General features: G+C 44.0%; 1 protein-coding gene across 1 annotated transcript in view; it reads left to right on the top strand.

Annotated features, from left to right (window-relative positions):
* Positions 1–18961, top strand: part of LOC146788647 (IgGFc-binding protein-like) — a 279601-nt gene that overhangs the window by 233950 nt on the left and 26690 nt on the right. The window contains exons 60-64 of the mRNA XM_085635859.1: positions 6558–6799; positions 8124–8288; positions 9054–9181; positions 15231–15499; positions 18347–18555. Of these exons, the coding sequence (XP_085491985.1) occupies positions 6558–6799; positions 8124–8288; positions 9054–9181; positions 15231–15499; positions 18347–18555 (1013 nt within the window). The remainder of the gene's footprint in view (positions 1–6557; positions 6800–8123; positions 8289–9053; positions 9182–15230; positions 15500–18346; positions 18556–18961) is intronic.

The following is an 18961-nucleotide window of genomic DNA, read 5'->3' as shown; positions in this document are numbered from 1 at the left end:
CACTTAACCGGGGCTTGTAGAGTCAGCCCTTGTTGGACGCTTCAGTGGAGAGACCCCTTACAACTCCCACCACAGTGAGCTATATGCATGCATTACAATGCTCCTTGGGGCTGCGGCTGGGGGTTAGGGTAAGTTACTGGACAGCTGCCCATGCTCAAATGCAGGGTACCCATATTCATAACTCTACACCTTTGAATTATTGGAGTAACACTAAGATGTACACACATATGAATTGTTGGCACTCTTGGAATGGTTTTTCTATCTAATGGCACCCATTCCAAGATGTCATGAATGTGCAAGAATCCACTGTGATGCTTGTGCACATGTGTATCATGATGCACGCATGAGCATGTTCGTGAAGCATGAACACACATGGTTTGTAGCATGTGATATGTGCATGGACATATGTCAAGATACATGGTGGGTATTTTTAATTGACTATTCTACATTGTGGGCGGTCATATTATACCGGTAAGCGAAAAATGTTTTTAAAAAACCCAAGAGAATCAGCATTGCTTTGCAGTTCCTGGTCCTTAAAAAAAATATGGAATGTATTTAGTGGGATGGGGAGGAACAGGGGAAGAAAGCAGAGGAAACACAGACACTCTCCTGGAGTGCACCATACAAAACAAAATGTACTTTGACAAAGCCAACAGATCTGACCTGGCCAAGCTGATGTTCTTGTGATGTTTTATTAATTTATTTTTGCAAGCAAAAGTCAGAAAAAATAATAGAAGTAAAAAAGAAAAAAAAGAAGACATGCCACTGCCTTAATGTGCTTGCAATATTTTTTTTAATTTAATGAACTATGGCACTCTACTGAGACCTATATGATGCCAAGCAGAGATGTACAGATCCCAATACATCACTATTTACTGATGGGTTTACAATGCATTGAGTCTGTAATGGAGCTGCGTACAGCTCCTTATGCAGCAGTCCATACAGATGTTTGTATAATGTATTCCTAGACCTTTATGGTGATGTGTACAGATGTGTTCATAAAGTGTACAGAGGCCTATACACCATTATATGTGGATGTGTTCAAAACATGTACAGAACCGTGCATGGCACTGTGTTAGACTGTGTTCACAAATTGCATAGAGCCCCATATAGCAGTGTGCACTGATATATTTACAATGTACACCGTGTCTAACATCGGACTGTTCACAGATGTATTCATAATCTGTAGAGGGCCCTAGATGTGTTCAGTGTCTGCACAGATACTGCAGTTGTGCTGCATACAGATGTGTTCACAAAGTGCACCGAAGACTGCACAGCACTTCTCATCTCCGGAGCTCGGGCAATAACATCGTACATCCCAATCAAGAGGTCGGAAGTGGATGTTCAAATATGTTGTTTGCCTTAGAAAGTTGGGAACACCCACAAACATGTACATTTGTGGCCATTCTCAACCACTGATACGATCCACTTCCAACCTGTACTTTACAATCTGGAACCCCACTCCATCCATGTCCCGCTAAAGTACCTTAGACTTTAGCCCCTCAAATTACGCAGATTCTAACTTTGCTGTTCAACCTGTCATTTAATTCTGGGTCTGCTCTTGATTTTTTGAAATGACACTTTAAGGCTTCCATTGTTTTAAAAAAACTACTGCAGAACCAAAAGTCATTGTCTTGCTGCTGGCCCCTATGAAGATCAGTGTCAAGGAGCCGCTATCTCTGCCCACACAGAAATACCTCATTATTTCGATATTCACTAGTCTGGTTTCTGCCCCGGGTACAGCAATGAATCCGTTCTGGTGACTTTCCTGTTGAGGTGAGTCTCTGCCCAGACTCTAGTAACTCTGCCATTCTCAGTTTACTGGACTTATCAGCTGCTTTGATACGGTCCCCTGTCCAATTTTACTCCATAGTCTTGAGAAAGGAGAGATGAGAGGCTGAGGTCTGGAACAGCTCTTCTTATTCAATAGATCGCAGACTTTGATCACCCCACCCTTTCAATTTAACATCAGGCATTGGTTATCATTGACTTCCAATTTGTGCCCCACTCAATGCATCACTATGTGACCCCGTTATCAGAACTCATTCCTTCTTTTGGTTTTGCTAACTTTTCATACATTGGCGATACACGACTCTTCCTAAGGCTTAAGGGGGATCTCTCTTCCCTTCATCCAAGATTCAAACATTGCGTGTTCAAGACAGGGGAACGGATGAATACAAAGTATTTGGTATTAAATTCCTTCACATCCTGTGGCTGCCTCCTTGCTTCTAGGGTTCAAGAATACGAGCCCTGCACTGGCTCACTCTCAACAAAAGGTGCATTTCCACCCCTTCTGGTGTTGCAGGCATACATAGTCAATGGCCATGACCCTTGCTATCCGAAAACCCTTTTTTCCACATCTGTAGGCCCTTGTGTTCTGAGTACCGCATCTACCGGCCCTTCGCATCGGAAAGGTTCAGGATGGTGGTTGCTCCTTTCAGTATCCCACCGGCTCTCTGTCTTGCTAGTCCCTTTTTGGATAGAAAGGCATTCTACTAAATATGAACCCAATCCAAATGGAAATGGTCAGTGGTCTACTCCATTTACCGACCCGAGTGAACCTCTTCACAGGTGGGAATGTATTCGGATTAACCCAAACATTTGGTGGTGGTGTAGGAAAGAAATGCCTTTTAGTTCACCAGGCCTTTCCCTGGTGGGCTCGAGCCCTTGTTTTGAGAGCCCAGGGCCCCTTCTGGGGCCTCTGTTTCTTTCCCCGGCGTCCTAACGTTAATTGTCGAATGCACAGGGAGACTTCAAGAGAATGAGAGGTAGGAAGGGTGAAGATAGAGAGGAAAAGTGATTAGAGGGGAAGAAGACTCACTGGAATAGAGGGGAGAAAGAAAATGGATGGAAAGAGAGTGATAGCACAAGAAAACAAAAGGAAGGGCGCTGGTTTGAGGTTTTTTGCCAGGGCTGCTCCTGGTTCCCCCGTCCGGCACTGTAGCAGGAGGGCTTTCTCCTCGAGCAAAAATGGTTTCCAATTTGACAAGAAATAAAAAAAGAGAAATTATGCATTTGCACAGAGGGCTGTTTTGCCCCTGTGAGAACTTTGTCACTATGGAGAACTCCGTAAGTTGTAATAGGAGTCTTTGTGAATTATCACAAGACAGTCCCAAAAGTATGCCTGGAAATTGGTAATCTGATCCTGGAGCAGCTTTCCAGAATTGATTCCAGGAATGTTTGTGAATTTGAAAATGGAATTAGTGTAGCAGGGCAGAATTACTACTTTTTGTGACTCAGGCCCAACATTATTATTGTTTTAGCGCCGCATCAAGCACTGAGTTGCATCTAGGCGCTTTGAGGCTGAATACAGTTACAGTGATATAGATTGAGTGGAATGACCCGTTTACTGCGCTTTATCCCCTTGGTACTCATCTGATTGGTCTTTTGTCTTTCTGTTGTCACTGCCATTTGTTAGCTGGGAAACTGGGAACCTTGAAGAAAACAGATCTGCCCAGGATCACAAAGGTGGGAGATTAGGAGAGACCGTGTGAGATGCCTCACTTGCTTCCAAAAGTGATAACTCAGCCTTAGGACTACATCATCACGCGATTGACATCTTTCACACTCATATCCAAATTCACATGGAAGGACCGTACACATGTTTAACACCATGTATACTTACTTGGAAACCCAATTGGCTGCTGTCAATCAGAAAAGTTGCCATTTTAAAAGTAAACCCAGAATGAGTACTGCTGCAGAAAAATCCAAGTCCCAGGGACAATTTGTCACTATATCAACAAAATATCTAACTTGTCAGTAACCGCTTTATGTGTATTTTAACACCACACCCTCTAACACCATAATAATCTCAGCCTTTAAATCTATTACCAACCTCTACCCCCTAAAACTACCCTAACTCAAGCCTTTAACTCTATTACCAACCACTAACCTGAATATTATCCTAAACCCAGCCATCAACTCTGTTACCCAAACCTACCCCCAACAGTACCCTTACCCCAGTCATTAACTTTATGACCAACTTCATCGCTTAACACTACCGTAACACCAGGCTTTAACTCTATTACCAACCAATTACCCTTAAAACTAACATAACTCCAGCCTTTAACTCTATTACCAACCACTAACCACAAACACTACCCTAACCCCAGCCAATAACTCTGTTATCCAGAGCTCCCATTAACATTATCCAAACCCCAGACCTTAATTCTTATCCAACCGAAGCATTAATACTCCTCTAACTCCAGCTCTTAACTCGGCTACAAACCACCAATCCATAACATTAACCTAACCTCAGCCCTTAACTCTATTACCAACCCCTAACACTAACCTAGTTCAAACCTTCTAACTCTATGACCAAACACTAACACAACTCTAAGCCTGGTACTTAACTCTGTTAGCAATACCTAACCCCTAGCCCTACTCTAACTCAATCACTTCACTTTATTGCCAACCTTTAAACCAAACTAAACCTACTCCTTAACTCCATTTCCAACCTAAATTCTAACACCACCCTAATCTCAGCCTTTATCTCTATTACCAGCCAATAACCCTGAACACTACCTCAACTCCAGTCTTGAAATCTGGTACCCACCCGAACCCTTAAGATTTTGCTAACCCCAACCCTTAACTCTGCTACCAACCACTACCCTATTCTCGGCCTTCAACTCTATTGCCCACTCCTAACCGCTGATGCTCTGGCAAAACCCCAGCCTTTAACTCTGTTACCCACTCCTACCCCAACACTACTCTAATCCCAGTCCTTAACTCTGTTACTCACCTTTAACCATTAATACTCCTCTTACACCAGCCCTTAACTCTGATACCACCTACTACCCTAATTTCTGCCTTTAACACTATTACCCTCTCCTAACCATTCATACTCCTCGAACCCCAGCCTTTAACTCTGTTACCCACACCTACCCAAACACTACTACTCTAATCCTAGTCCCCCTATCACTCACCTATAACCATTAATACTCCTTTAACACCAGCCCTTTGATGATCTAGTAAACACCTTAGCACTACCCTAATTCCAATCCTTAACTCTATTACTCGCCCCTAACCACTGTAGCTCCTCTCACTCCAGCCCATAATGCAATTACACACCCCTACCCCTTAACGCTACTCTGTTCCCAGCCCTTATCTCTATTACTAACAGTTAGCACTAATCTTATCCCAGTCATCAACTCTATTACTAACCTCTAACACTATTCTCAGCCAATTCCTTAAGTCTGTTAGCAACGCATAAACCCTAACTATACTCTAACCCAATCCCTTAACTGTATTACTGACCGCTAACACAAATGTAAACCCAGCCCTTAACTCTAGTATCAAACCCTGCCCCTAGCCTTTAACTTTAACTTTAACCCATCCCTAACACTAACCTAACCCCAGCCCTTAGCTCTATTACCAACTCCTAGCATTACTAGTCCTTAACTTTGTTACCAATTCCTACCACTAATATAACCCCAGTTCCTAACTCCGTTACCAACCCTTTCAACAGCCTTTACTTTTAACAGGCCACAAACACAAAACAAACATAGTCCTTACCTTTATTACCAACCTCTTCCCCCTGACACTAACCTAAACTCAGTGTATTACCAATCCCTAACAATAACATAACCTCAGCCCTTGCTTGTTTACCTACCTATCCAACTCTTAACCCTGCTGTTAACTCAATCAACACCGCCAAACCCCTAACACTATCTTAATCCAATCCTTTTACTGTATTCCAAACCCCTAACACTATCCTAATCCTGGCCCTTAACTCTGTTTCCAACACCTTCCACAGCCTTTAATTTGAACCCATTCCTAACACTAATCTGACTTGAGCCATTGACATGGTTACCAACATCTAACCGTAACACTAACCTAACCTCAGCCCTTATCTTAATTAGCAACCCATACCACTGGCCTAACTCCAGACATTAACTCTATTTCTAACCCTAAACCTTATCTCTAACCTTGGTTCAATCCTAAAACTAATCACAACCCCCTAAAATGAACCCTTAACTCTTACCCAGTCTGTACATGCACGCAAAATATCAAAGACAATGCATGTGGTGGCAATGTAGATGTTTACTTTCTAAATGTAAGTAACTGTAATGCAATGATGTAAATATCTGGCAGTGTGTGTGACCTGATGTTTCAGGAGTGGGGCAACCCCACATTCTGGAAATACATGCAAATTCTTCCTACAAGACTCCAGAGGGACTGTTGTTCTAAGGTGTGGATTGACTAGGGACATCCCAACAATTATAAGGAATGAAATTCCCCTTGGGGGTAAACATAAAAGAGATAATTTGCATATATTAATTTTATCCTGATTTATTTACTTATGCATTTTGGTACATGGTGGAAACCTGCATGAGTGAATTTGGGCAGACGTAGTAGTTTTAGAAATCAACAAGTGTTGCAGATTTTCATGATTACTCTTGGATGTTTGCAGGATTCCAAATAGTAGAAAATTTACTCCAAACGTAGGGTGGAGTCTTTAGCAGTAGAGTTAGGACCTTTTACTGCAGCACTTTGTGAATCGTGGCTAGATTCCAATACTTGTTTGTGACAGTGAGCCGCACATGTGTCTCCTCTAGGTAAAGCATCGTGCCATGTGGCTGGAGACCCTCACTACTTTACCTTCGATAAAGTGATGCACACCTTCCTGGGCACCTGCACATACACCTTGGTGCATGTCTGTGACAACAGCAGTGTGATCCCCTTTACCATCAGTGGGAAGAATGAGGATCGAGGCATACCAGGAGCCACGTATCTCAGAGAGGTCTACATTGATGTCTACAACACACGTGTCACTTTGCAGAAAAGCAGAAGAACCCTGGTAAGTAGTGTCCATATGTTTTACTGAAAAATTTGCTTGAAAGGTTTTATTGCCCTTAATTTAATATTTGTTTGCAACTGTAAGTCTACCAAACATTAAGAAACAATGAAGAGAAACCATAATTTAAGGACCTGATATCAATTTTCCTATATACGTTTATATTTGGCCAGCAGGTGAGGATCCTGTATTTGGGCTTAACCTATTCTGCGAACCTCTCTGAAACTTGAGTCCGGCCAGAAGCAGTTGTGATAGTCACCCGGGTATTGAGTTTTGAACGAGATCAAATATCGATTTTCTTTAAGGCATCTCTACTATTTGTTTTCGAGATTCAGTAAATGGGATTTAATTCCCCATGATTGTGGGCTGTCCTAGGGTACAACCAGAGAGGTTAATATCTGTTCTGAATCTGAAACGTTTGCTTTGCTACAACCCCTTAAGTTAAATATTAAATCAAACTGCAGGAAATTCGCCACATTCTACTAGGTGTTGTGGCATCAGTCTTGTGTACACCATGGTGCTTGGGTGTCTCAGATGCAGTCTCATGTACATTGCGACTGTTGTGTGCTGCAAGTTCACACACATCATATATTGGAATGTTGTAACCACTGAAGGTCTCTTGTATACATCACGGGGATGTGGCGTTGTCTCTTTAGATGCACTCTAGCGCATTCACTGGAGTGTGATTTCATTACTCCTTAGATGAACTAAGGTGTGTATCATGCGGGTGAGTGTAGTTACTTTAGTCTCATATGTTATGTGTAATGGGTACTGTAGCTCGCATGGTGCCCCTTGCATTTGTCTTGATAGTTGTGTGTCCTACATCCTGCTTAAGGAGGTCGATTTCCATGTGCAGATGGTGAGTTGGAAGAACTTGTCTTGCATCCTTGGGTTGTACATGACTAATGTTGGGTTAAACTTGCTGATACTCAATCAGAGCTGGTTCTCCTGTTTCAGGCTGATGTTTACAGCAGCAAAATATGATGTGAAAATAAGAGCTTGTTGAGTAACTAAAGCCAGTGATAAGCAAGTGCCAAAGTACGTTTTAGTATGAGAGGCAAAGCTATGTTCATTATCAAGCTGTCCTACAAGCACTTTGTCTAGAAAGTCCTTCATTTCAATTCGATCTCTGTCAATAAAACAAACCAGACTCTCTGTCTCATTGATATTTTAATTGGTTCTCAGCACCTCACCTCCAGATCCAAGATCCACAATCTCTAGATCGCTCCTCACTTCCACTATTTGCTTTCTGCCATGCTGTAGTTTTAAGTGGGGTACCCTGTGGAAAAGCGTTCTGGTCCCACTCACGAGTGTGTCTCGTTTACAGCTGAACAACGAGAGAGTTCACTCTCCTGTGCTCACTCGCTCCAGAGGGATCTCCATCGGCACCGTTGGAATCTACACCGTGGTTGAGACCGACTTTGGCATGATGGTGAAGTTTGATGGAAACCAACACCTCGAGATATCGCTCCCAGACTCTTATTACTCAAAGGTTAGAGAACACCTTGAATTTGATGTATTACAGTGACTGCATTTGTTTCCCAATCTTCTACAATATTTGAAATTGCTTAGTTTGTAATGAGTACTTTATTAGACATTTAAGGCAACAGTTTCTGCTGCCAAAAGTTTTAGAATTGGCTTTTTTCTAACAGAAATGTTTTTGCTGAAAACAAGCATAAAACAAATTATTTTTTTCATAATCTAGAAACATAAACACATTTTTGTGATGTCTTCAATAATATTAGATATTTTCTCAGAATATTTTATTAAAAAGGAAATTTGAATACTTTATTACAATAGAAACTCCATGAATCATTTTGTACCATTGGATCGTTCATAGATTCACATGCACAAATCATTCCCCATAGATGACAAGGACTATGAAAGATACCAACACTGGAGAACTATACTTATAGATAAGTGGCTTGTGTTTTTTTAACTTTCTCAAGGACTTCAAACACATTGCCACCAGCAGAGGGTCAGCATTTTCAGAATTGTGACAACATTTAGTTGTCCAACAATGTAGCAATAAACACAGTTAGTGCACAAAGAGAAGTGCTGTCTTATGAAAAAGCATCAGAGACTACAAAGAGCATATTCCTAGCTTGGACAAGTGCCACAGGAAACACCTGTTGTGCAAAGAGAGACTTGGTGTTCTCAGTCGTTCTGTTGGGATGCACAATTGGGAGTCAGACAAATTGTGAGATCAAACTCTGGATTACAATGATAACTGACTCCGGTCATGTATCTGCTGCAGGTATGTGGAATGTGTGGTAACTACAACGGTAAAGCAAATGACGAGCTCTTGATGCCGGATGGTCGACTTGCGGACAATGTCGCAATATTTGGAAACAGCTGGAAGTCAACGGAAGACAACACTGCTAGGTAAATATGTCTTCATTTTGAATGTCTAAGCACTGGAATTACCATCAAACACTCTGCGGCTCCAAATCAGTCCTGGTGGGGTGGAACATGTTAGTAAAGAGTTGCACTTTTAATTTAAAAAGGAGCCTTAAATGCAGTGTAGAAACATTGCAGAGCTGCAATATGCAGTATGAAGTTGGAAGTCTCTGAAAAGAAGCCCTCTTAAAACTCTGTGTGACTAAATCTATTGATTTATTTGTATTTAAGTTTTATAGAGTACTATGTGTCATTTTTGTCACTTCAAAGTGCTCAACACAGGTGAGGAGGCATGAAACTCTATGGCTTAGATTTAGATTGGGGACTGACGGTGATTATCAGTGTTTGAAATTCTTCAAACACAGTCCCTCTTCTATGTGAAGTTACTTTGAAGCCAGCCCATTTACAGTATGAAATCTTGCATAAATTAGAAAAGTCTGAAGGCCAATCTTTACCATTGTAAATGCCCCTGACAAAGTGAGTAGGTCTGATTTTTGTATAATTGTGTATCATTGCATAGTTTGCCATTGGCTTATATAGGGAGTTTGGTCTGCTGGGACACAAATGGTTAAAGAGGCCTCAGAACTATGGGGGTCTGGGTTTATGGAGTAAGCTTTTCATCTGTGAACCTTTCCTGGGTTTGTCTCCTTGTGCCTGGAGTTCCCCACTAGGAGGGTTTCCAATAGGTTTTTCCATCTGCTATTTTGTAAATCTTTGTAATTTTCTGTGTCATATAGAGGTGTGTGTGTTTAAAGTACTTTTAAAAAAAAAGTACATCACAGACAGAACATTGAGTGTTGTGTCGCTGAGTTCCCAGTTTTTAGCCCACAACACCACCATTAAAAATCGTTGAACAGCTCTGCCCGTCTACCTGAGCGTCAAGTGTAAAAAGGGATACTTAGTCCCACTTTGATAGTCCACTGTACAAGGCTCCTGGATATCAGAGGTGAAAGACCAACTGTTGACATCATTGAGGCCCAGAACGTGTTTTTGTCTGGGGGCCTCTCAAACCAAATGTTCGAGGCATATAAGCTGCAGATTACACACATTTGCATAGATCGCCATCTGGTGTTGGGCCTGGATGTTTGTAGTTTGTTTTTCCTCTTGGAAAGTCTTTTGGAAGTCACAAGGTCGGTGACTCCTCCTTTGGATCGTATTGCGCATGGGCTTCGGCTCCATCCTCAGATCGTTTTTTTCCGCCATCGGGCTCGGATGTAATCTTCGCACTCCGGTTCCGAACATTTTCCAGTTCGACGATCGAAGCGGAATCCTCACCTCACATAGCGGTATTCTTTCGATCGCGATCTCCTCAATCAACGCACCTTCTCATCGACAAATCTTCGGTTCCAGTCGTCGACGGCGGCCTTCGGGCCTACCCAAGCTCTGGTCCCGGCTGATGGAAAGAACTCCATTCAAGAAGTGCCCTCGATGTGGGTCCAAATTCCCCCACACCGATCTTCATGCGGTTGTGCAACCTCTGCCTCTCCCCTCAACACGAGGCTCGAGACTGTCCGGCCTGTAAGTCTTTCAGATCGAAAAAGACTATTCGGGACCGAAGAGCCAGATGAAACATGGCACACTCCTCGACCTCTGTTCCAGTCGATATCTTCGGAGACGACATCGAAGATCCGGGACAGCAGCGCACTGAAGAGGACCTCGTCAGTGCTTCCGAGGACGACGACTCAGATGTGGAGGACATCACTCTGGCGCAGAGGGTCGTGAGTAATATACCGCCCCCCACACCCGCGCCAACACCCAAAAAGGCTTCGGTCACGCCTTCGCCTCCGGGCCAAGCAAGACCAGAGACACTGCTTCACACACCTCACCTTCGGGCCCGATGAAGAAGCCAAGTAAGCCTTCCGGCGGCTCGGGCTCGAGCCAGCCTGCCAGTGGTGCCGAGAAACACACTTCAGCACCGAAAAAGAAACCTACCTCTACCTCGACACCGAGCTCCGCACCGAAGCCTTTGGGGTCGAAACCCGTACCGACGCCATCTTCGGTACTGACCAAACCCCATAAGGCCCTCGGCACCGACACTTCCAAGCCGAAGCCCACCTCGGCGCCGACCAAGAAATCGGAGGTTCCCAAGCCCAGTGCTAAGCAAACTGGCACGGACAAGCCTAAAAAGTCATCGGCCCCGAAGACTTCAGCGCCGACGGACCAAACACTGTCACAGGAACTATTTACACCGTATCCCTTACAAAGAACTCTCACCAGGGATCCAAAAACTGGACATTTGGCACTCTCTTCCAAAAAGAGACATTTGGACAAACCGGCTCTGCCTCCACCTCCAAAGAGGAAGGACTTTGCTACCTCCCCTTTCAGAATACCTTCCCCACCTCCTCCACCTCCTCCACCCTCTCCACCTCCGCCCCCTCCGCCTTCTCCACCCCCACCTCATCGCTCTCCGACCCCGTCTCCAGACGATGATGATCAGGGGGACCCATATCACGATACAGGGGATGTGCCCCAAGACCCCACCCCTACAGGATCCCCAGACCCATGGGACGGCTACAATAACCCAGAAGATGACCTTTACCCTTCCAGGCCATCTCCACCGGAAGACTCATTAGGTTTCCACCACCTTCTTCAAAGGGCGGCACACTATCACGGGGTAGAGTTGCACACTGACCCAGTGGAGGAGGATTTCCTCCTCGACACATTTGATACCACACATAGGTCTACCTCCATACTACCTATGCTTAAGGGGGTGGTAAAACATGTGCCAGAGGTTTTTAAGGACCCAGTCAGGGCCAGGGTCATTAACCCACGCATAGAGAAAAAATACAAAGCTGCCTCCACAGATCCTGCCTATATCAAAGGGCCACCACCACTCGATTCCCTAGTGGTTTCCACTGCACGAAAAAGATCAAATTCCCAGGCGTCAGGCGAAGCACCACCACCTGACAAAGAGTCAAAGCTACTGGACGCATCAGGAAAGCGCACTGCGTCACAGGCAGCCAATATATGGCGTATCGCCAACACCCAAGCGCTATTGACCAGATACGATAGGGCACATTATGATGAATTAGAAACCATAATGCACCACCTCCCTGAAAGATAAAAAAATAGGGCCAATAAATTAATTCAAGAGGGTAAGACAATAACTAACACCTCTATACGCTGTGCCTTAGATGCAGCAGACACAGCCTCCAGGGCCATTAATACTAGTGTCCTCCTCCGTCGCCATGCTTGGCTAAGAATATCAGGTTTTAAACCAAAGGTACAAGCCTCCATCCTGAATCATCCCTTTGACCAAGAACACCTATTCTGCCCAAAGGTAGATGAGGCCCTCGAAAAAATGAAGAAGGACACCGATACGGCGAAGTCCATGGGGGCCCTGCAGTCACACCCTCCTAGGCGCTCTTTTCGCCGCTCTTCCTTTCGGAGTACATCTAGAGGCTACTCCTCAGATAACGCGTCCACTTCCTACAAATCTCCCACTCAGTCCACCTTCACAAGGGGTTATCAAAGAGGCAGCTATAGGGGCAATAATAATAAAGGCAGAAGCAAAACAAATACTGCTCGCTCTGCCACACCGCCTACCCAATGACTTCCCCCCGCTCCCTCCAGACCATCCCACTCCGGTCGGGGGCAGACTTCAAAATTTCCTTCATGTCTGGGAGACCATCACTTCAGACAAGTGGGTGACCCAAATTATTCAGTCAGGATACTGCCTGGAATTAACATCTACCCCCCCAAACATTCCACCCAGGCAACGCCCAATGTCACAAGAACATTCCACATTACTAAAACAGGAGGTAATCTCCCTCCTACAAAAACATGCAATAGAACAAGTTCCCGTCAATCAGCAAAATTTAGGGGTCTACTCCCTATATTTTCTAATACCAAAAACGGACGAGACTCTACGACCTATTCTAGATCTCCGGCCCCTAAACACATACATACATTCAGACCATTTTCACATGGTAACGCTTCAGCAGGTGCTTCCGCTACTCTCCCAGAACGAGTGGGAACTTCACCCGCAGGTTCTTCACCCGTTCTTTCAAACGTGGGGGCATCCACAAATAGACCTATTCGCCACCCACGAAAACAAAAAATGCCCAAGCTTCGCCGCCAGATACCCACACCCATTGTCCAAAGGAAATGCGATATGGATGAACTGGTCAGGCAAATTTGCGTACGCTTTTCCACCTCTCCCACTAATTCCATTAGTGGTGCGAAAGCTACAACAGCATTCCCTCACGCTGATCCTAGTAGCTCCAACATGGGCCAGACAACCGTGGTACACCACGCAGCTGGAACTCTCGGTAGTACCACACCAAAAGCTACACCTCTCTCCATGCCTCCTAACCCAGAACCATGGAGAGATCAGGCACCCGGACCCATCTCAGCTCAACCTTGCGATCTGGCTCCTGAAATCCTAGAATTCGGATACCTAAACCTTCCCCCTGACTGTATGAACGTCATCAGAGAAGCTAGACACCCTACCACTAGAGCCTGCTACGCTGCCAAGTGGAAAAGATTTGTTGTTTATTGTCTATACAACACATCATATGCTACTTACTCCACCTACAAAGGTGTAATCTAGCATTCGGCTACACCTCGCAGCAATTGCAGCTTACCTACAAAACAGGCAGCACCTATCACTTTTCAAAGTACCTGCCATTAAAGCCTTCATGGAAGGCCTAAAAAGAATAATTCCCCCCAGAGTACCACCCTCACCTGTGTGGAACTTAAATATCGTTCTCACAAGGCTAATGGGGCCTCCCTTCGAACCTTTGCATAAATGCGAACTGCAATTTCTCACATGGAAAACAGCTTTCCTTGTAGCCATCACTTCCCTTAGAAGGGTCAGTGAGATACAAGCACTTACCATACAAGAACCTTTTCTTCAAATGCACCAGAACAAGGTTGTTCTCCGTACCAACCCAAAATTCCTACCTAAAGTCATTTCCCCTTTTCACCTAAACTGTAGAATTACCGGTATTTTTCTCGCAACCTCAAACTGTTGCAGAAAGGGCTCTACACGCGCTAGATGTCAAACGAGCCTTACTTTACTAATTCCAAAGAACACAACCTTTCAGAAAGACCAAACAACTGTTTGTCTCTTTCTCTCCACCACACAAAGGCGACCCCATCTCAAAATCAGGGATAGCTAGGTGGATTGTAAAATGCATCCAGATTTGCTACCACAAAGCAAAACGAACGCTATCCGTTATCCCTAAAGCCCACTCTACACGGAAGATAGGGGCTTCTATGGCTTTTCTAGGGAACATCCCATTAGATGATATCTGCAAAGCAGCTACATGGTCAACACCGCACACTTTCACTAAACACTACTGTGTAGATGTGCAAACCAAGCAACAAGCTAGTGTGGGCCAGGCTGTATTAAAAGCACTATTTCAAACCACTGCAACAGATACCGGTGGTCGCCGCTAAGGTTGGGAACTGCTATATAGTCTATGCAAAGGTGTGTAACCTGCAACTCATTTGCCTCGAACGGAATATGCTACTTACCAGTATGCATCTGTTCTTGGCATGTAGAGCTGCAGATCTACACACGCCCACCCACCTCCCCGGCTACCTGTATCTGTTCCATTCTATCTTATTTAGATACAACACACATGGGTTTCTTCACTGTTATTACTACGCTCCATCTTTCCCTGTTGGCGAAAAACAATCTGAGGATGGAGCCGAAGCCCATGCGCAATACGATCCAAAGGAGGAGTCACCGACCTTGTGACTTCCAAAAGACTTTCCAAGAGGAAAACCAAACTGCAAACATCCGGGCCAACACCAGATGGCGATCTATGCAAAAGCGTGTAGATCTGCAGCTCTACATGCCAAGAACAGATGCATACTGGTAAGTAGCATATTCCTTCTCACCTTCAGTCATTTAAAGTTCGACTATTGAGCACACTTTCTTGATACTTAATCAATAACACTTAATAGTAGCAACTCCGTAATAATAGAACAGCACAAAAAGATAATGATGCTTTAAGCAAAAGTAAACAAAGAGGTTCATGCTCCAGTCTGCATTGCTAACTGACTTGTCTGCATTGCTTTGCAGTTGTTTACCTGACAACAGACAAGATTTTGACCCTCCATGCAAGGCTGGACAGCTACCAGAAGTACAACAACAGTGCAACATCTTGCAATCTGCTGCCTTCAAACCATGCCATGCTTTGGTCAACCCTAACCTCTTCGTTGAGACTTGTGTCTATGACATGTGCAAGTATGACGGCATGCTTTCCACCTTCTGCGCCATTGCCCAGGCGTACGTTGATGCCTGCCGGATTGAAGGCATCAGTATTAAGTGGAGGAACACCACACTGTGCCGTAAGTATGCCAAGTATGTAACATTGTCTAATAATGATTTTGCAGCTAATAGATCCTGATTTGTCAGTGCATATTTAGCAGCCATTTTCTCCTCTGAACTTGTAGCCAATATCTAGGACTGACTCAATTTGATAAACCCGAACTTAAGATTCGCTCTGAGCTGAGAAGCTTATGTACTGAGTACTCTTAGACCCATGAAACTTATCATGTCGTAATCATTGAAGATCAACTGACCTATTTAGAGATTAGCAGATGTCCAATGCGCCATGGTCAGAGTTCCACTGCTCTTTTTAGATGACAGACACTAGGCAGATTCCGTAAGAAGAAATCTTTGACCGACAGCCCATGGATATTGGTGCATCCATCAAAGTACCCGAAACGGTATTCCCTATTTAGAGAAGATTCCCAACATACGTTTTCCTGTTCAGGACTGCCAGGAAGAGCATGGTGGTCCCAAACAGTTCAACAACAAAATGATCCTGACAAACCGGGAGAAAATTCCCAGCATGTCAGGGACATTTCTTTTTTGTTTTTCAATATCAAACTTCCATTTTGTGAGTTGGTTTTCGAAGAACACACTGAGTGGGCTCAATAAGCATAGAACATGGTTAGCAAAGTTTCAGTGCCTTCAATGGAGCCCCGACAAAGCCTACTCTGCTAAAGGCGCCCATATCTTCACATGCCATGCTTAGATATGTAAGTATGGTGGTTGGTCTCTACCACTTTAGCGGAATAGATCCCACCTCTGCCCTGGTGGATCCGGCCGATGGACTCTAAATGATGTTCCAGATTTCCAAAAGACGTTGTCTGTTGACAACCTACAAGTGAATAAATGAAGGATAAGTAAACGAAGTGCAATGATTTAATGCTAAATTAAAAATATCCAAAGTTGTATCCCGTACGTCTAAGCGGATACACCTGTGCTGTGAATGGTGCTTGTACAGCATATTCTTCTATGGAAGCTACTCTAGAGCCTGGGACATTACAGAACTGGAGGTGCATTGTGTTTTCAAATGCAGAGGTAATAGAAAATTCATCAACTCCTGAAAATGTGCTATATCCAGAGGCGGATACACCACATGCCTCCAAAGTATGGATTCATCTCAATCAGCAGAATTTCCTCCATGCTTTCCCAGTTGTATAATGTTGTTTATATTTAACACATTTCTCCATGTGTCCGAGGAGTTTCACTTAACGATGTTCTCTAAATCAAGACCACAAGCTTTTATCAATTCCTAGTGAAGGCCACTAACCATCAGTGCAGTGGCCGAAACAAGCTTCTTAATATCATAAATACTTCATAAATGTAGTAGTATTTGCTTATATACCCTTTAACTCAGTAATTAGAGTCTCAAGTGTTTACTTATGTAGACATTAGGAATACATTTTGCAAGTTGTTAATATACAATAAACTATTTTACTGAAGACAATAAAAGTTGTCTTTAGTTCACACCTATACACCTGTGCATCAGCAGTTGAGAAACATATTGTTTGAACTGCTATGAAGATTTCATGTAAACTGTACACACACTTTTGACATTTATAATTAGAGAGCTTTCAAACAGCGGAGTTGTGTTATGAAGTACTGTACAATATATAAGAATGTTAATAAAGTTAACGAGGACATTATTGAACCCACATATCCTTTTTCACTTGCTTTCTTTACAATGCTTCACACTAAACACTAGTTATTTAACTTAGGTTGTGAAAAGTCCCCTAGATATTAAACCTCTGATAGAATGTTTTTATTTTGACTCACTCTCAAGAGACCTTGGGTAGCCATCATAGTACAAGTGATTAAAGTGTGACTTCAAACAGTGTTGGCTCATGTGGAATAAATGTGTACTAATGACTGGTACACACAACATAGGCTCTAATTACAATATTGAGCAGACTTAACTCCGCTCAACACCATTTTGGTGTGGGAATCGACCGACCGTAGGTCAGCGGTTCCAAACACCGTATTAGGATGGTGCGGACGCATACTCCCATTATTCTCTGGGAGCTTGTGCTGCAGGCCCGACATGGAAAGCCTGTCGGAAACCGACATCATAATCCCTACGGCGGAAACACCACACATAAGGGATTATGTGGCAGTTTCCGTCTGGCCGGCAGATTCCTTGAGCCTGTGGGAGCCAGCCGGATTGACCAGCTTGTTTAAATTTTAACCATAGATGCCACTCGGAAAGCCTCTGACCTGTGAACGGGGGCTTTCTAACCGACATCCTTATCTTTTGTGAACATCCCAAGATATAACTAGGCTTGTCTCAAGGTAACTTACATGCCTAACTAGACAGCACTCACAAACTACTCTCAAACTATTCCTAGCAGTGTTAGCAAAGACATGAAACCATTTGTCTTGTAAAGTGCGTCTGAGCCGTCTAGAAGGTGGGCTATGACAATTGACTTTACGAGGAAGTCCCAGTGCATCTAGGCCACAAGCGCCACAGGATGCAAACGCCTCTCTATCTGACCTAGGAAGCAATGCTATGCATCTGCTGCTAGGAGAAAGAACCTCTGCTTCAGTAATCCTCAATTCCACAGAGAAATCAAAAGTATGTACCCTGCAAGTACTAGATTCTTGAGGTTCTCCAAAACGGAGCTGCATGGCCCGCTTTCCTTCTGACTGACTACAGTCTGTGATAATGCCAGTGGTACGGGTTATAATATGCTATACATGTAAAGCAGCCTTAACTCTTTGTCTGTATCCCGAAAACCTAATTTCCATCCCATATGGTTAGATTTCCAGCAATACAAGTCATAGTGCTTAGAAGGAAGTAGAGTGCTGTTAATGTCATCATCTCAGCTGTCTCAGTTTTATAACCGTGCGATTTTCCTGCCCACCAGCCTTACCTTGCCCAACCAACAGCCACTACACAGACTGTGCCTCACTCTGCCCACCGACCTGCAATGATATCTATGCCTCGGCCACATGTGAGAAGCCGGTGAACTGCGTGGAAGGATGTGTCTGTGATGATGGGTACGTGCTCAGCGATGACCAGTGCGTTCCACTCGGCGACTGTGGCTGCAGGACAGCCAACGACACCTACTACCAGGTGAGTTCAGCATTTCTTACAGAAGCACAAGTGAAACTCCTAGTCTGCTATTTAATAAGCTGTCCATGGTTTTACCATAGGTACACAGTAAGCGTGTCTCCATGACACGCTTACTATTCAAAAGGTTTACTGGATGAACCAGGCTGCTTCCAGCCAAAGCTCCCCACTGTATTTGAGACTGAGAACAAAATAATTGATTTACAGATGTTTGTCATGGAACAAACCTGCAGATATCCAGATCTACAGTAGGCTTCTTTTACCATATGCATAAAGCTGTGCCCTGCATCACTGGGGAGATGCCAGGGGCAACCCTCTGAGGCTCAGGTGGAAATGCGTGAAATGCATCACACTGTTGTTTGTTCCGTTGCATCCTGCAGATACAGTGGGCATGTGTAAAAAGGCTTCT

This window comes from Triturus cristatus, chromosome 11 (assembly GCF_964204655.1).
Source record: "Triturus cristatus chromosome 11, aTriCri1.1, whole genome shotgun sequence".
Lineage (NCBI taxonomy): Eukaryota > Metazoa > Chordata > Amphibia > Caudata > Salamandridae > Triturus > Triturus cristatus.
Note: the sequence above shows the minus strand (reverse complement) of the source record. Positions and strands in the feature narration are given on the sequence as shown.